General features: G+C 38.0%; 1 protein-coding gene across 4 annotated transcripts in view; it reads right to left on the reverse strand.

Annotated features, from left to right (window-relative positions):
- LOC116335013 (inactive dipeptidyl peptidase 10) overlaps nucleotides 1-19,293 on the reverse strand; it is a 245,414-nt gene that overhangs the window by 99,836 nt on the left and 126,285 nt on the right. For all 4 annotated transcript variants that reach the window (XR_005608686.1, XR_005608685.1, XM_031758597.2 and 1 more), the window contains 2 exons: nucleotides 14,297-14,411; nucleotides 7,897-7,992 (listed from right to left, as the gene is read on the reverse strand). Coding sequence is in view for 2 of the 4 variants with exons in the window: in XM_031758597.2 (XP_031614457.1) it covers nucleotides 7,897-7,992; nucleotides 14,297-14,411 (211 nt within the window). In the remaining 2 variants the exon portion in view is untranslated. The remainder of the gene's footprint in view (nucleotides 1-7,896; nucleotides 7,993-14,296; nucleotides 14,412-19,293) is intronic.

A 19,293-nucleotide genomic window follows, 5' to 3' on the forward strand; every position in this document is an offset into this window, starting at 1 on the left:
TAACCTAGTTTAATTGCATAACGCGACAGTTTGAGAACCACCGATTTGAGGTACAGATAAAGCAAAAAAAAAAAAAAGTGCTATGCCATTCTAAAGAATGGTTAAGCTTTTGATACTGTTAGCATTTGGAGCATTTTGGTTTAAGGATAACGGAGCATGAAGCTCTTCATCCCAGAAGCTTCAAAGATTCACAGTGAGATGGTGACTAGAGTCCATAGAAAGCAGATGATGACTTCAAGCGACCAAGGGCGAAACAATTACAGATGCCGTAACGTGGACAGAGTACAAAATAAACTTTCTCACCTTCATGGTGAGCGACTGAAGTGACTAACAATCAGAGCAGAAGAGACAGTTGACATATGACTTGTTACTAAACATATTAGAGGTTTGCCCAAGTAACCAGAGAGTGGAGTATATGACCAGCACTCAGCTTAAAAGCAATGCAAAATGATTGAATCGCTTCTTGTATGCATGCAGCAACAATTTCCCTGGGACAGGGTTTCCTGAAGATATTTACTGTCACAGGGGTTACAGAATTGATGTTAGACTCGTATAAATGTTAAATATATTCTCATGATGATGTCGAGTATGAGCCGCGATCTTGTACGAATAAAGCTAAAGACATGCTGAATAAAAACTGTGACTTTCCATTAGTTGAACCCAGCATCAATAATTAGGCCAGAGCAGGAAATCATTTATTCATCATCAAGGATGCACACTCGACCGAAGATGTCAGGTGACTCTCCTTCAGCACGCGTCACCTGTTTTTATTGCATTTGCAACTCTAAGTGTTATTATCTATTTAGTGTAGCTACCAGCATTTTACATATTAATAACATACAGTAGCAGATAAAAGTAAAACAGTAAAAACATACTGCTGCTAGGCTTCTCCTGGGAAGGCAACAGCTTAGCTTGATAATAGCACAGGTATACACAGTTTTACTGTTACTATTAACTTCTAGTATGCACTATATTTGCAACTGAGATGGTATGATCCCACATAATACACAAAGAAAAATCTTTCACACTGATGCACTTCAGCACCCAGTTTCATTTTCAGATAATAACAAATTTCTTGGAGCCATCCAGTAAAATCCTGCACCCAAACAGTCCAGAGGGGATTTATTAATCTGTCAGCCACAAGCCTGCCTGTAAGGTAATAAAAAAAAATGTGAATTTGACTGCAGTGAATGAACAGAGCTGACAGGTGATGCAGCTCACTAGTAAACAGGTGAAGTCAAGTGGTAATTTGTTTTGAGGTGAACAGTATTGACAGTTAATGGCTCAATAATGGATTCAAAGGGATTACCACAAAGCTGGACATTTACTGAGGTGAACATCGAATTTCGTGGGCGGGCTGGGTGGTAAATGCAGAGCTGCATACTGCAAGCACAGTGCACAAATTTTCAAATGTAAAAAGATGCTGATAGACTTAGATGTACAAAGTGCAATCGCTACTTACGTCTAAGTAGCGGGACAAACAAACAGAGAGTATATTTAATTATATCAAAGGCACATCCTGGATTTCATTTCTAATTTGGAGGATTTTCTGATACTCATTTAAAAATCCAAATCCATCAAAATAAATGCTGATTTGTTTTTGGGGGTTTTTTCCCCCCTGAACTTTGTGCGTAAACTAATTTGGTTGAACACATTGTTCAGCAATTGTTTCCTCAAGCACTGGCTTCTCTTGTCCTCATGATGCCAAGTGAAATGTTTTCCTACTGAGTATTGTGGGGGACTTTCTGAACTAGTAATGTTTTTGTTTGTGACTCATCCTCAAGGAAGTTACATGTTGCTCAATGTTGCTCAATCAGTCTGCTTTCAGAGTTCATGAATATGACTATGGGACTGTTTTTTGCAGTATTACATAAACAGTGTTTTGCAAATGTTTACTCTCTTCTACTAACAGTAATGAACCGAGTCATTGTGTATATGGAAATCTGCTGATGTTAGTATAAATAAATAATATATTTAGGTGTGACACACAAACATATTGATAGTGACGACCTTAATGTTAGCTAAAAAGGATGTGGCATTTTTAACGCCAGTTCATATCAGGAAAAGAAAAACTGGTTCTGGGTCCTACTGAGTCTTATACATCCTTCCTGGTGAAGAACTACCTACAGAAGACCAAAGTGTGTTACTGACTGGCCTGCACAAAGCCCAAATTGAATCCCTTTGAAAATGTGCAAGATTTACCAAAGAAGAATGGGCTGGAACTTCTCCGGTGTCGTTGTGAGACTTGTTGAAACACTGCAGTGCCCTGAAATAATTTTGTTTCTGTCTTCAAATTAAATAATGCAAGCATCAAACAAAACTTGTATGTCCTTGTGTGTACACTCAAAAAAATATGTTGTTGGATGAACACAATTTACTCATGGCACCTTTTTCCACGTGATTTAACCAAGTACAATAACCGCATTTTTGACCATGTCAAACCAACACATTTGGCATTTGGTGGTTTAATGTAATCAGATTACGTTGGATCAACGTAGTATACTTACATTGACTTGAAGTGATTTATTGAAGTATGTAAAATGAAATTTGTTTTAATTCATTATACACAAGTTAGAAACTTTAGGAAAACACAATGAAATCTTATTGTTTGAACAACTACTTTGTTAATCAGGGCAATTACTGCTACTCTTGCTTAATGAACCAGTATGGGGGTTGATGATTTCATAGAGACAAACAACCATTTGCACTTACATTCATGGGTAATTTAGAATCACCAGTTAACCTAACTCTAATTACACACTGCAAACCAGCCAGATTGTGGATTTGAACCCAGGCCCTTCTTGCTGTGAGGCAACAGCACTAACCATCACGCCACCAAGCTGTCAAGTCATGCTTAACAAAACTAGGAAAGCTATGATTACAAGGCTTGATGCAGAATTTTCTGTACGTTTTTGTTCTTGACAGGTTCAACCACAATAAATAGCGATAGCATACACGTGGTGTGGGTATAGTTGTCTGCCTCTTAAAACTCCAGTGATTTTCCTGCAGTTTGACATCTAATGTGATCTTGTGAATTTTGTGAGTCCAGGCGACTAACCACTCTTACCAGATTGTATGTCATCATCTCAACAAGAACAAATTGAGTTGCTGAATTTCATGCAGATGCTACATGATTTAATTACGTTCACCATAGAAACATGAAATTATTTAGTTCAAATTACAAGTTTGAATCTTGTACATGTAACAACCACCCAATTTCTTTTTTTTTTTAGTGTTTGCAACCTATTTTATCCTTGTTTGAACTTTGTTACATTGTTTGACATGTATATAGATATATAGATATATATTCTCTGTATATTTAACTTGTTCTTCAGTCAGTAGTTTACTTGTTTACTTGTTGCTGAACCTCATGATTTTCTTATACTGCCTAAAAATGAGTTGAATTGCCATTATCAGTAGGGGTATTTTTCCACTGCATATCTTGTTCATATTATATGTTGCTTCATATACAAATAAAATGCAGTCAAAAATGCGTTGTTTCATTTCACACTCTTATTATGCTGAAATATTTTTGGTTTCGCAAGCTTATATAAGCCAACTGGTGTGTTATTTTGTCCAAGCTGGGCCAGTGCAAACACAATATGATACTCTCCTCTCAGCAGATTGTCAGTGACAGTCTGACGGCGCCCAGCCTGCAAGTGGAATCAGTGATAATACTGATGGAAAGTGACGCTCACTGAATCACATGTGGCAGCAGCTGAATGTGACTTTCTCAGTAACATGCCTCAGTGTGAAAAACAGATATACATCCACTATTCACACATATGCAAGTCTTCACAAGCAACAGCTGGAGAGGAGTATCAATGTCATTTTTTTTCCCATACGTGCCCGGTGTTAACCAGCTGTTTCCCTGTAATCCTCAGACAGGTCCTCATCAATAACAACCCTCGACACATCAGAATGACAATGAATTTCAGAGAAGAGCTGCAGAAATGTCAGACCACACAGAAGACAAATGGCATTCTGCAAATGTTTTGCTTTAATGTACCCTGACCAGCCACAACATCCCAGCTGTCTGCTTAATGTTGTGTAGGTTCCCCTTGTCCCGCCAAAATAGCTCTGAACCATCGGTGCATGCACACAGGACCTCCAGGGGTGTTCTGATGAGTCTGGCAGTGGATCATTTGAATCCTAGCGGTTGCAGGATTGGGCAGCCACGGCTTGTTCTCACATCACACGTTTAATCGGATTGGGGAGTGTGGTGGCTGATTAAATTCCTCTGGTTCTCTGTTAAGTTCCTTGAGTTTCTCCTGAACAGATTCTGCATTGTAGAGAATTTATCTGGCTAGGGGAGGACACTGGCATGGACTTATGGATTTACGGACTTTCCCAAAGAACGTGCTATTTTAACAAAATGAACAATTTTACTCAGTTCACCTGTTATGAGTTTAATTGTTCTGGCTGATCGGCTAAATCAGCCACAGCATCATTGTGAAATGATATTAAAAGATCCACCAGCTTAATAACTGCATTATTTATAAGCAATCTATAAGTAGTATTATCAGTGATTGATTTACAGATGCTTCAAAGTCTTCAAAGATCATCATCATCACCAATGTCAGGCAATTAAGGCAATAAAGTCCTGAGAAAACCTTGCTTCACTGCCAGAGAGGTGGAGGTGTACCTGATGAATCACAGCGCTCTTAGCAGCAAATTTAATCTGTAATGATGCACTCCATTTCACATATCATCAAGTTGTAATGTCAGACTGTAGCAACCCATCCATCCGTAACCTCATATCACCACTTGTTAGCTGAAGTATGAATTAAGGGGCCCGTACACTCACATATTTAACTCGTATTGCCAATTTCACACTCGTTGTTTTGCTTATTTGGTTCGGACCAACAGAAAAGGCTAACACACACTTTATAGATTACTCAGTCAAACTTCTTACAAACAACCTAAACAACACGGACCTCATATGTTTTGAAGCAGGCATTTTGCCTCCATTTGTTTCCTCTTTTACCTTAATGTCTGTGAAGGTTCTCAGTCATCCAGGTCATCGTAGTCAAAGGAGCTTGCAAAGAAAAGCGTCTGGACTTCTTTAAGTTGCTTGAAGACGTTTCTTCAAGCAACTTAAAGAAGTCCAGACGCTTTTCTTTGCAAGCTCCTTTGACTTTTACTTTAATGTTTCACTGGCTCCAAAAGAACAAACATGTGCTGTTCATGATTATGCTGGGCTGACATTTAACCAAATATTGACCACTTTTTCTAACATTGTGTAATGACCATGGAAGCTAGAGCTGGGAAAATGAACCTTTCTTCTGCAACAGTTGGACTATTTGCATAGTGCCACTGATTAAATCAGTTCTCTTCCTGCGGAGCTCTGAAACCAGCTGGTCATGGCGACGGATCCAGACATGTTAACATATGTGTCAGTTATGTTTTATGTGCCTTGACACAAGAAGTGTAAGCATAAATAAACATTTTATTACCAAAAAATAATTTTTGGTAACACATAGTCACATTGGAGCTTCATTGGATCAGTAGCATGCTTCATTATTGTGTAATACTAAATAGTGTATCATTCAAATGCAAGTTTTATTGTGTGGCTGAGTGAAAAAATGTTTCATGTTCTGATTCCAGGCCAATAAAATAAAAGATCTGGTTCATTGACATATATAAAGAATGTTTAAAAATACATATTGCATATTTGCTTAATCTTACTAGTTAATAACACACCAGAGCTCTTATTTTCTTTCTCCAAAGAAGCCTCAGATTGTAAGCCAGTTCAGTTATCATACCAAACACACCGGACGTCTTTGGAATTACACTATACGATGTGTTCAAAAGGAGTGAATCTGTGTCTATGACATGAAAAGAATAAGGGATGTGTAGCAGGCGCTGCAAGCCAGATGGAAACTGTGGTCAGATCTGTAAAAAACAAAGTTATCCGTACTGGCAACTTCAATGCACAGCAATCACCATACCAAACCTACTACTAATGTGATTTCAGTGGTGGAAGTTCATATTAAACATGTTCAGATTTTTAAATAATGAAACCAAGCCCTCTCAATTAAACTTTCATGCTTTCAGACATATTTTATTTTCCTCAGTTTGTAGGATGTCATTGGCAGAAACATCCCTAATGTGGTCACCTCAGGCACAGAATATTCGATTTGGGTGGGGCAGCCAATCAGGAAAAAGTTGAAGAGGCTCAAACAGCCTGTTTCAGAACTCAAGAATGGATGTACTAAATTTCGACCTTTGAAACTGAAGCAATGCTAATAAAGTGCAAGAATGAAAATACAGAGTTGGAAATGATCATAACAGGTTCTCTGTGATAAAGAAATGAAGTTTGAAGACTAAAAACACAGAAATAATGTCAAATGTTTCTTTGTCACCCAGGATTTTACAAAGCAAACAGTGAAAATTGCAGTGCACCAGTGAACTACATGAAAAGGAAGGCTTCTGTCTATATTTTTGAAACAGTCCTCACCACAGTTTAAAAAAGAGCCAGAAGAGAAACACACAGCATCATAAACAGAATTCATTTTTTTTTTTTTACATTTCTTGTGTATTTTGCTGAATACTAGATTCTAGATTTTAATGGTAATGTCGATGCAATCCAAAACATTACTCATAATGCTCATACAGTAATGGAGTACATTACAAATGATCTTTAAAAGCATGTTGTCTGTAATCGGTAGTAAAAAACGCTTTAAAAGTAACTGTCCAAACACTGGATGCACCTATTTATCTCTAATGCAGACAGAGACTGAAGCCTTTTCAGGCAAACCCACTAAAGCCTTTGGGTTAGGGAGAAAAAAAAAAATCTCATTTTTGCTCCAAATCCTAGTGATCAATCTTTCCTCTCGCCCGTCTGTCTGTTATCTTCTCCCATTTGTCTGGGGTCTATTTTGCCCCATCCATCCACAAACCACCCTATAAAGCTGACTTTTTTGACTGCCTCATCTCACAACATTGGTGCTTTCTCTGTCTAGCCCGAGGTCAGCTCAGGGAATGAGATGGCGTTGCAAAGATAGTGGAAAAATGTCACCCAGGAATGAAATATTGATGGACAGAAAGGCCTTGCCTCTTTCCCTTGCCCTCGGGCGCAGACTGAGAGTCACGCAGTCAATGGGCAGCGAAGAGGAAAGCCAAAACAAACACACTAATCCGCAGGAAAGGAGACAGGCGGAGAGCAATGCGGGAACGCCGCAATCCTGTCCATCCTTTCCCTCGGAGGTATCGTTATCTTCTCCCTCCCTCTAAGCAAACCATAATCAGATTCACTTGCACTTCAGTTGATGTGGTTTATTTCCAGCCAAGGGCTTCCAGGCTTAACATATGATCCCCTTCTGGCAAATAACAAATCAATACAATGTAAATAAGGAGAGGGAAAATAAATCCCTACATCTAAATTTGCATAACGAGATGCAAGGTAAGGCTGAGGTGAAACATGCCAGCCTTGTTTAGAAGTGAACTGTCTGCCGGCTGTTAAAGGGAGCCTCAATTACAAAGCAGGAGAGACGACAGAGAGATGTCATCCCCATGCTGCTAAACAAAAGCACTGCCGTTGTTTCTTCATACGGAGTACACTTAGAACTCAACCAGATGTCATTAATGTCAAGTAGGAGTGTGTTTTGTATAAATATGTACAGCAGCAGGAAGCAGTAGACTGCACCAGGCCTGAGTCATTATATAGTTCAACTAATGACTCGCTTATGCTGTTTTTGTCATTCCGTGGAACAGGCAGGCAGTAACGCTTTGTAGCAGCTTTATCTGTGCTTTTAAAAAAAGCTGCTTCGTCTGTCTCGTTAGAATTACAAACGAGGCTGGTAAACAGTGCCTTTTATCCGTTGCGGAACTTCCCTGCATCCATACCTAAAAACCTCTGAATTCCAGCAGGTACAGTCAATATGGATTACTCACCATTGATCCACTGGGCCTCCGGGTCATGGACTTTGAACTCGGGTTTGAACAAATCCTCCACAGTCAGTTTAGTGTCACTTCCAGCTTGGTTGTCAGCTGAAAAAAAAAAAAAGCATGAATTTAATTTGTTTGTTTCTGGTAAAAAAAATAAAAAAATAAAAAAATAAAAATGCACAGGTTACAAATTCTATCTACTTATTAAACACAAATCAGCCTTCATGCATCCAACTTCAAATCAAACTCCAGCATTAGTTGCTTCACCATCACCATGTGTAAAAGAAAATACACCCTCTCGTAGTTTGAAGGTTTAACGTATCGGGATGTGAAAAAACAAAAATCATCCAGTTTTTTGCAGATCTTTTCATTACAACATGACAAACACCCCACGATTCAGTAACTTACAGGACCACCTTTAGCAACAATAACCTGGCATCACTGTGGAGGAACTAAAACGCTGCTTCAGTTTATTGCAGTTTGGTGGGATTTGTTAATTCACCGCGATCTTAAGGTACCATTGCTGTTGTAGTCCACGGGTAGCACACTGTTGTAGCGAGTGATGAGGATTTAATCTGAAAGCAAACTGTTTATTCTGTTTAAATAAAACTGGAACAAGGAGCAAAACAGGAAGTCTAAACTAAGAAACACAAGGAAACCACAAAACCTGAGAGACACAGAGATAGAAGAACAGGTGCTCTGATAACAAACAAAGGGAGATGGACACAGTATATACAATGTGAGGATGATTAGGAGAAGTGGAGACACATGGGAATACAGCTGGAGCAAACTAGACATAATGAGACAGGGGAAGCAAAACTGAACACAATGCAGGGACAAGGGACCATCAAAATAAGACAGGAAACACACTGAGGCACAGACTAAGACACACAACTTGACACTACAAACAATAGCACACAGACTGCAGACAGACCCGAGAGAGCTAGAGAGACAGAGAGAGTCTGTCTAGCTTTAACCTTCAAAAAGCAAACTAAACTAGGAAACAAAACCCAGAGTTCAAGAGAGCAGTAAATAAACAATAAACAAAGTTCAGAACACACAAACACTGGACCATGACAACCACAGCATTCCAGCCGGGTTGAGGTGTGGACTTCAGACCACTTTCACACCTTGATTCTTTTTCAGCCATTCTGTTTTATATTTAGGATCACTATGTTTGGGATCGCTATGAAACGGTTATTTTGTTCCTACCAAACAACCAATGCTTCTTCAGTATTTTCTAATTGTATGTTCATGAACTTTAACATTGAACATGCTAACTGAGGCCTGTAGAGTTTGAGATGGAGCTCTCACCTTGGGGTAAATTTGATGAGCGGTCCAATCCTGGAAAGGTTGCGTTAACACACACCTCCAGACCAGTAAATTACAAAAAAACTTATAGTTTTATAGAGGTGCTCACACTGAGGCAACACCTGGATGCTACTTCCTTTGTCCAGTGACTGTAGGGAAAAAATAGAACTGGATGGATTTTTACACTTGCCTGACAAGCAAATACAGTATGTTGAGTGTCCTGTTAATCCAGATGTACATACTGGTATTTACACATGAAAACACAAAGAAATCCATGTGTGTGAAAAAGATTCACATTGTCACAATGGCATTTCATTCGTTCATTAACATGATCATCACTGGGCTAGAAAATCTTTAAGCTGTTCCAGCGCTGACCCTGGAAATGTTTCATTTTTAATTATGAAATGTTAAGCCTTTAGCAGAAAGAGACCATGCCAATTGTAAGCTTCTCCTGAATAGAACAGCTGCTGATTGTGAGCAGAATAAGAGGGCCAAGTCATTTTGAATGTCAGCCATATTGGCTTCCCTTGATAACTCCACACAGCATGTTTGTTTATGGAGGCAATGAAAGTCTAACCAACCGTGGAATACACTGGGGAGAGAGTGGCTGCATGGCCAGCGGATTGTGATGATTTTACATCTGAGAAAATAATATTTTTGAAGCACATATACAGTGTACAGTGTGTGAAAATGGGAGAAGAGGTTGATAAGCTATTTGGGTTCAACAATTACGTGAAATTGTTACCTGTTTTGTAGTACCGCTAGAAATTGGAGATCTCAAAACAGTTTGTAAAATACTTGCTAGAAAATATGGATGACACAGAAAGAATACACTTTACGCTGCCTCCGTTTTTCCATTAAGCATTCGTCATCCATTTGTTTTCTATGTCTTTTCTAGGTTTGGGTTGGGTAGCAGGAGTCTAAGCAAGGACACTCCCCCCACACACAAACACACAATGTCCAGTCTCAAACAGTGTCCATCTGCGTTTGAGTTTCCATTCAGATAGCGAGCAGAGGGGGGTTTTCCCCCACCTCAGACGTGCTCCTGTGTAGTGGTGTTCTATGAAGCTTAATTGATGGAAAAGTAAGATATGTTCAGGCTTAAACCAGAGTTTTCACTGTCACAAAGTTGGCTCTCTTTTAGACGGGCTAGATCAACCTGAGGTGTATACTGTGAACATGTTTCTTTGCATTAGCTGACTCAATAAAACCTAAAATTCCAGTCAGAGATAATGGGTATCACAACAGTGGTTATCAGCTTTCTGTGTTAATCCAGGTTTTGCTTCAGTCTTCATGCACGGGTCATTTCATGTATGCTGTGTGGCTCACACACTGATAACGCCTCTGACCTACTCCAGTCAGAGGCATTATCAGTTGCTGGGGATGATAAATAATGATTAAAAATCTATAAAGAAAATTGTTAATTATCTGTATAGATTTATTGCCCAGGATGGTAAAATGAACATTTTAGTTTGAATTAATTAATTTATTGTTCACCTAACCATTAAATACAATAATAATAATAATAATAATGAAGGACACTTGGAAATCACTTTAGTTTGTGGCAGATGAAAGTGAAATTGAATGTATTAATTGATCAGGTATTCTTGCTGTGTGTTCTGTGTCCTAGTACCTCACCAACAAATTAGAAGTACAACAACATTTGTGAATTTTCATCACTAAATTAGTACATGCACATTGCTATGACAGTTTGTGCTTCATTCAGTGGTTTTAAGGAAGTATGGCTATGTTACACATATAAAACATGTTTCCCACCAGAGAATCTGTAGTGTACCTCAAAAATCCTGTAAATAAAAGAGTCAGTTAAAATGAAAAATGAAAATGTTAAAATGGAAAATCAGAACATAACCTGCTCCTGACTAGCTTATGTGTTCAGCATAAGTTACCATGGTGATTTAGCCAGGTAAAAAGAGTGCCAATATACAGAGTTTAGGGTGGAAACAGCTCAGTAAGCCATTAACCATCACTGTTCCAAAAAATACTAATGTCAAAGTATCTTACTGTATATTTTACAGTTTTGTACTGTTTTTCTAGAATATCATTAAATTTACACAAGTAGACTGTGATTTTACATGTCAAATGTAAAAAAACATGACATCACTGTAAATATAGTAAAACACAATTTACTTGTTTTTTAAATATATTTTTTTGTACATATGCATATTTAGATTGTAAAAATACATTCAGAAATGTATCATAATTTCACAAATATTTGTCTGTTATGTGAGAGAATGATCTGTTAAATCCAAATGTAATACAATGGAAAAATATATAAAATGATTGAAAATTAATGAGAATAATCAATAATTAAAGGAGTATTTGAATTATAATTTTGCTGAAAATTTCATGTCATCTAGGTCTGATTCAATAATTCAGAGGTAACAAGTGAAAATATAATTAATAGGAATAAAAACTAAAAAAAACATATAAAACATTGCACGGCCACGCTGTGCTAATTATATATTTTAAAAAATAAATGTAGAGGTAGGAATTGCAATTAATATAAATCTCAAAGTATTCACAACATTCCTGAACAGAAATAGGCCTCTGCACCTGGGGTGAGGGTGTGGCCATGAAAACAATGTGACATGCCATTGGATGTTGGGACACATAATAACATGACGCTAAGCATCAGCCAATGAATGTGAACTAACAACCACAAGGTCGCGGGTATGGCTGCACTGTAAAAAAAAATCCTAATATAAAAGTATTTTACTGTGCATCTTACAGTTTTGTTCTGTTCTTCTAGAATATCATTAAAGTTACGTAAATAGACTGTGACTTCACATTTCAAATGTCAATTAACGTTAAATCACTGTAACGTAATAAAACATAATTTTCATGATTATTAAATGTATCTGTCTGTACATATGCATATTTAGATTGTTAAAATACATGCACAAATGTATCATGATTCCACAAATATGTCCGTTATTTGAAAGATTGAACTGTTGAATTCAAATGTAATGCTATGGAAAAGTATATAACATGATTCCTATAAGCTTGTGTTACATCACATAAGTATCATTATCATTGCTATTTAGGGCGATCGTGGCTCAAGAGTTGGCAGTTTGCCTTGTGATCAGAAGGTTGCCGGTTCGAGTCCCAGCTCAGACACTCTTGGTTGTTGTGTCCTTGGTCAAGACTCTTCACCTACCTACCGCCTACTGGTGATGGCCAGAGGGGCCGATGGTGCGATATGGCAGCCTCGCCTCTGTCAGTCTGTCCCAGGGCATGCAATCCACTATTATTTAAACCAACTGTTAACTGTATATTTCTGTACATTTAAGTATTATTATTCATATTGCCACATTCATTGACCTTGTTTATAGGTAATTTCATTGATTAATCACGTTAAAATGTTCCTAATTTAATGTTTGAAATCACTTGAAAAATGCAGAATCCCATGTAAAATTAGCGCAACAAACTTTATTTTCATTACTGAAAATAACTGTATTTTTATGGGAAAGTTATTTTCTGTTATTTTACGGTAGTATTTTGGCGCCCCAGCTGCCGGAATATTACCGTCTTTTTAGGATTTTTTTTTTTTTCCTATTTATAGATAATTTCATTGTTTAATCACATTAACATGTTCCTAATTTAATGTTTGAAATCACTTGAAAAAGGCAAGAGCCCATGTAAAATTAGCGCAACAAACTGTATTGTCATTACTGGAAATAACCGTATTTTTATGAGGAAGTTATTTTCTGTTATTTTACGGTAGTATTTTGGTGCCCCAGCTGCCGGAATATTACCGTTTTTTTAAGATGTTTTTTTTTAACAGTGTATGTCCCATTGTACAGCCCTCTGGATCTGGACACTAGCTGGTAGTGTTCAGAGTTTTGGTTTACTATGACAAATTTTTCTGATGACTATATGCTTTTAGACCAGTACAGAGGGAATATGTTACACAAGGCTATTCAAGATTATGTTACTTACACCACCAAATGAAGCCAGGTAGTCACAGCAGTGCAAGGTTGGCAGGTTTTACATTTTACATTGGTGGTACAGAAAAAGTATAAATATGTTGTCAGGTTTGTTTGCTGGTTGTATTTTCCCCATTCATTATACAGAAAAGAAAATTGAGTTAGTAAGTGAAAAATAATAATTTCACTTTTATTTGGCCATAAACTGAAGGGATCACCTCATCCACTTCATTATGGGACAGGGTTAGGTCTAAATGCACTCCCTGGTCATCATGTAAGGAATGTAATGTGCAGCTTTCATGTTAGAATAACAGCAGTTTTGGAAGTGTGTTAAGTGGTGAAATGTACTGTACATAGTAATTTGTAAATTTAGAAGACTGGCAGCATTTTTCTTTTGCATTTTTTTTCTCTCCGTGACCTGATCCCTTTGACTGAAGTCAGCCGGACTCAATCAGATTACTCTGTGTAGCAGAAGAGTCAAATGGTGCATCAAATGACCCATCTTATGGGGGCATACAAAGAGCCTGAAGCAGAAACTCTCGATTAATAGATCAAGCTGATAACCACCAGTGTGATACCTATTATCTCTGGCCAGCTATGTCGAACTTGCTTCGTAGTACAACCCTGTGGGGGCCATAAGGCAAAAACAATGAGCTCATATTTCAGTTTCATCTTAGCCATTTTATACATGAAAATATTTACTTATGTGGCTTTAAGTTGGCCTACAGATAGATATTAAGGAAACAAATACCAGAAAAGGTGAACTATTCATCCACTGCCTTTTAAATCAAACAAAAGAATTTTAAACAGATTTCGACACCTTAAATCTGCATTAATTGATTTTTTTTTGCCTCTTAGGAACAGCAGCAGAAGCTAACAGTAAACACTGTAAAACAATGAACCAAAAATGATAAATAAATAACTTTTACTGTGAAGGTTAGGTAAACATGTGAGATGAGTATTACAATATGAGAGCCAGTAATGGCTCTATAATTTTTACTCAATTGATTAAATCTTAATAAGCATAAATTATGGGGTTATGTTTAAATTGTAGACTGTGCTCAAGACATTTTGTCAGTGCAAGTGGATGCAGAAAAACAAAACTCCCCCTAAAACATCAGGTTATCACAATCAAGTCTGAGTGTTACCTGGTGTGAGAAGTATGACAGACATAGTGATGAGGGAACAGACCACCAGTATGACCAGCAGAGCAATGGCAATCCCCTTCCAGTTCCTCTGAGGAGGACTCACTCCACCCAGGTCCTGCAGAGAGACACACAGAAAAAAGGTGGAGGTCAGAGGGGAGATATCGAAGGCGATGACTGAATGACTGAAAGTGAAGATACCAATAAGAAGAATAACACCAGACAGCAAATATGACACAAAGAGCTTTATTTTTAATCAAAAAAGTCATTCCTGATGATCACATATTGTACACTCTGTGCACAATGGTTTCACTTACAGTACCTATTAACATAGGTCACATTAGGGCTTATTGCTTCCAATCCAATCCCCTACACAGTGGAGGATTTGCAATGGAGGGCTTTAAATGAGCCACACTGTAAGACTGAAAAATGAAACTCCGATATGGTAAAAAGCTGAAGAGTATTTGCATGGTTCAATTACCACTTGGCCAACCTTACCTACGAGTTTCAGCTTCTGACCTATGAAAAAAAAAAATTCTGCAAGGGTCAGGGGTCACTTTTTCTGAGTCAGACAGAGATGTTGCTCCATCTTTTACAGGTACAGAAAACAGCAGGCATTTACATTCAGCGGTCCGGGCTTGGTTTCAGAAATCTGACTGATTGTAGAGTGTGGGTGTGTGTGTTTGTGTGTGTCTGTGTGTGTGTGATATTATCTACAGAGAAATAGCTATCCAGGAGAGTTTGTGAAGCTTTTGCCTGCAACTCCATCTCTGAATCCTGGTGTTAGAAAGTCTTAAACTGGGTCTTCCACCACATCTGCTGCCTCTGATAACGTGAATTAAGCCCCCTTCCTATAAATTTCTTCCTTCCGCAGATCCTCCTGGCCTCAATTACCCACAAAACCCTGCAGCTGAAACGCAGCGATTACTGCTCACCAACCCACCACTGCACTCTGATTGGCTGGAGGGAAAGTGGTCTAAAATGATTGCCAATCTGAGCCAAGTTTTGCTACAAAAAAAAAAAAAAAGAAAAGCTGCACCTGTCTCAGATTTGGCCTGAAATCCATTTTCTAAGCACTTGACATGACATGGTTAAAAGTGCTGTAACTCACTTAATCTGAGTCATGACTCTCATATATTGACTGATGAGTCAATTATGACTGAAGCACCTCCAGGTTTTTATTCACAGAGCACAAGGTACCACAGAGTTTTCAACAACAACCCAAATCTAGTCGAATTTTGGTAGATTTACACTTCATTTTCCCTATGTTGAGTATCAAGTGAACACGGACTTCTTAAACACTGAAGCAGTTCACTGTAACCATTACATACATGTGCTGTTACATTATTCACAGCCCCCTCTGGACTCATAAGACTCATCTAATATCAGGACTTGGGCTGTTGCTCATTTCATTAGTACCACAAAAGGTCCTTGAAGACTGACAGTAACTCCAAATTGCCCTTGTGCCACAGTGCGTGAGATTCTTTCACCCTCTCTTTTTCACGTTTTCCCTATCTCATTTTCTCCCCCAATTTCCTATTTAGCTACTCTTGGATCATCATTCTCAATTTATTAACTTTATTACAAGCGATGATAGAACCACTAAGAGAATTCGGACCTGCTGAGTCTCTCCATTACCATTACTGTGGAAACAGTGGAAGGGCCCAATAAATGTTTAGCCTACCAGGGGGAATGAGACAGCAACTGGGCTTTATCACAGTCATTACACCCTCATCAGAAGTAATACATTTCTCAATAAATCTCTGCTGATTGGAGGGCAGGCTGGGGCCTCTCTGTTCTGTTTTATTAAAATCCAGCCAATAAGCAGTGCAGGCATTATTTTATGGCTTTAATAATCACACTACACCACAAATTGCATTTTTGCTCTCTTGTATTAAACATGATAAAATATAAATGGTTTTAAGTTTCGTCTTTCTTTATATGCCACATTTGACCCACATCCAACACAACACAAAAATCATTGCAACGTGTACACCTGGGGGATGATTACTGCATTTCAAAGTACCTTTGAGAGCCAAAAGGTATGTCCATGTTCCCAAATTTGCACCATTACTTCTAGTTTTTAAAATACAATATCAGGAGAAAGTCTGTGTTTGGTACAGAACAAAAACATAATAAAAAATATAAATTTTGCACTTAGGGTTTAAAGTAGCTAGCAACTTATGAAGACACTCAGGGTTAGATTAAATTTGTCACCTTTTTATAGAATCTTTTCAATACCTAACTGAAAAAAGAAATTAATGCATGAGACTTCTTTGGAAAAGTAAGAGTTTCTAGTTTTGGAAAATGTGCATATTTGTAACATGGCTAGAATAAAACTCAGCTGTAACCCACAGTCCAAAGAGACTCATGCCAGGTTAATTTGGTTGTAGGGGCAGATCTAAGATAGAAAAAGCTCTGAGTTATCAGTAACCACACAAAAGTGATATTCAGATGTCTGTCAACTGATAAAAAAGAAATTAATTTGTAGGTATCCAAGTTTACGCTTCTTTTGATGAGGATACAAATAAATACATTTGTCAAGTGTACAGCAGCAATACTTTAGAGGGTACTACCTGAGCGACAACCTAATTAAAGGTACAATAAGGTATTTTATTTACTCCAGTGACATTACTCTAACTAGTTTACCTTGAGGCATGTTCTTCTCGTCTCCTGCCTATTTTTTTTTTCATCTTTGACTTTCTGCCAGGACATCGTTCGTTTTCAGAACGTGTTCATTTATTTCACATAAAAGGTGCGTATCTGTGCTACAGAGGGACACACAGGCTTATAAATAGCCTCCTGAAAGGCTGGTCTGTATTAACAAGAAAGCCTGTACCTTCTTTTTTTTTTTTTTTTTTTCCTGAAAGTAAAGGGACAAGGACAAAGACCCAAGAAAGTTTCTCCTTTTCTCCTCTAACAGTCTTTCACATATTTACATCATACCAGAATTTGTGTCAGGCAGTTATGGTACGGGCCCCATGATTTTCTCCTTTAAATTGTGATTTCCAAGATCCCTGCTGTGAGCCTTAAAAAGAGTCTCATATTCACAGCGATTGTATCACTGCGTATTGTAAAAGTAACAAAAGCATGAATAGCGTTAGCTACTGACTGAGAATAAGTCAAAGTAAGATGCTGAGCTCTCACTATGTTCTCTATCTAAATTATTCTGATATTTTACTTTAGGGTTTGCTCATTTACTTGGAACTGGAAATAACAGAATTGGAACTGGACATTTTGGGCTCCTTTTAAAAATTTATTATTATTACAAATGTTTTAAATTTGGACTGCAGATTGGAAGGCTAATTTACAATGACCTCTCTGAATTTTTGATTTTACGTTTTGTTTTTTTTCTAGTGATGAGCTTCAGATCTGCATCCTGTTTTTTTTTTAGCTCATGTCTGTTTGTTTTAGTTCCTTCATTATGTGTGTGTGTGTGTGTGGTTGCTTTCACCTGTTTGCCTATTTAGCCCTCGGTGAATAAGAAGTCCTGTCTTCCACTCAGTCTCTACAGTGCCTGTTATGCACTAAGTCATCGCTTGCTTCTCTGTGTGCTAACTTCGATGATTTTTGCAGGTACACTGGCAATTGTGTTTGCACACATGTTAAAGTCTTAAGATATACTGTAATATAAACACTATATGTAATATTCCATAAGTAGTAGTTACCACACAAGTTAACCAAATAACATACAGCTAGGAACATATAAAAGAAAGTATGTTTTAGCTTGTTACAAAGGAAATGCATGGTTTTTGCTGCTTGTTTTTGTTTGTTTTTCTTTTGTTTTTTTGGTTTTTCAGTCTCTATATAGCAATCTTGGGTATCCTCTCCTCTAGTCTATTTGATAAAAAGTGAACATAAAAACATTGCATTTCTATCTGTTTAGTGTTAACTTTCTAAAATAAGATGGTTGAGAATATTTACAGTTTCTAATCAATAACCACAATCATTATATTCAATCTTTTCTCAGTTTACAAGAATTAACTTGCCTCTTATTTTAGAGGTATTAAACCATTATAAGGACAGAATGTCAGCATCTTTTACACTATAACAAATCAGAAAGGAGCATGCGAGGAGGAACACTCAGGAAAATGATGTAGGTATCAGCAGGCAACAGTTCACATCACACGAATGTCTCTCTGTTGGGATGTTTTGATCTCTGTGTTATTGATCATAACCAGCAGTTACACTGAGGCTCTCCTGTTGATTGTGGGAAGATATAGTCGAGCTAAAGTGGATAAAATAGGCAAATCTATTAATGAATACAAGTTATATAACCCAGCCATGGGGGGCACAAGCCAGTTATTGTCGGTCACAAGCCCAGATAAAATCTTTGCCGACTCAAACACCAAGAATGAGATTTCCATAACAGATCGGTTGGGGCCCGGGTTAACAACAACCACCTCCAGTGCTGCTGACCGACAGGGTGCCGGTGGAAACTGTGCTACTGTTCGCCGAAGACAAAAAAAGGGGAGAGGGGGAGGCGTGTTTGGAGGCTGCGAGAGCGAATTAATGTCAGGAGTGTGGAGGTGGGAATATTGGCTTTAAATGTAGGGGCTACGATTGTTAAAAGGAGACAGCTGACTGATATGATGGAGAGAAGGAAGTTAGAAATACTGTGTGTGCAGGAGACCAGGCGGAAATGAAACAAGGCCAGGAGCAACGGAGGTGTCTTCAAGCTGTTATAGTATGGTGTGGATGTGGTGTAGGAAGAGAAATAAAGGAAGAATATATGAACAGTGTTGTGGAGGTGAAGAGGGTGTCAGACAAGATCATGAGTTCGAAGCTGGAAATTGAACGGGTGGTGTTAAATGTTGTCATGGGTAGGCCCTATATATGTTGCATGTCAGTTAGATGAAAAAGAGGAATTCCAGATAAGCTGGGCGAAGAGTCTCCTCTCTAGGGAGAGAGTGGTGGTATGAGCAGATTTCAGTGGACATGTAAGTGAAGGAAACAGAGGTGATGAGGAGGTGATAGGTAGGCATGGTGTTAGAGAGAAA

The sequence above is a fragment of the Oreochromis aureus genome, linkage group 16, assembly GCF_013358895.1.
Source record: "Oreochromis aureus strain Israel breed Guangdong linkage group 16, ZZ_aureus, whole genome shotgun sequence".
Lineage (NCBI taxonomy): Eukaryota > Metazoa > Chordata > Actinopteri > Cichliformes > Cichlidae > Oreochromis > Oreochromis aureus.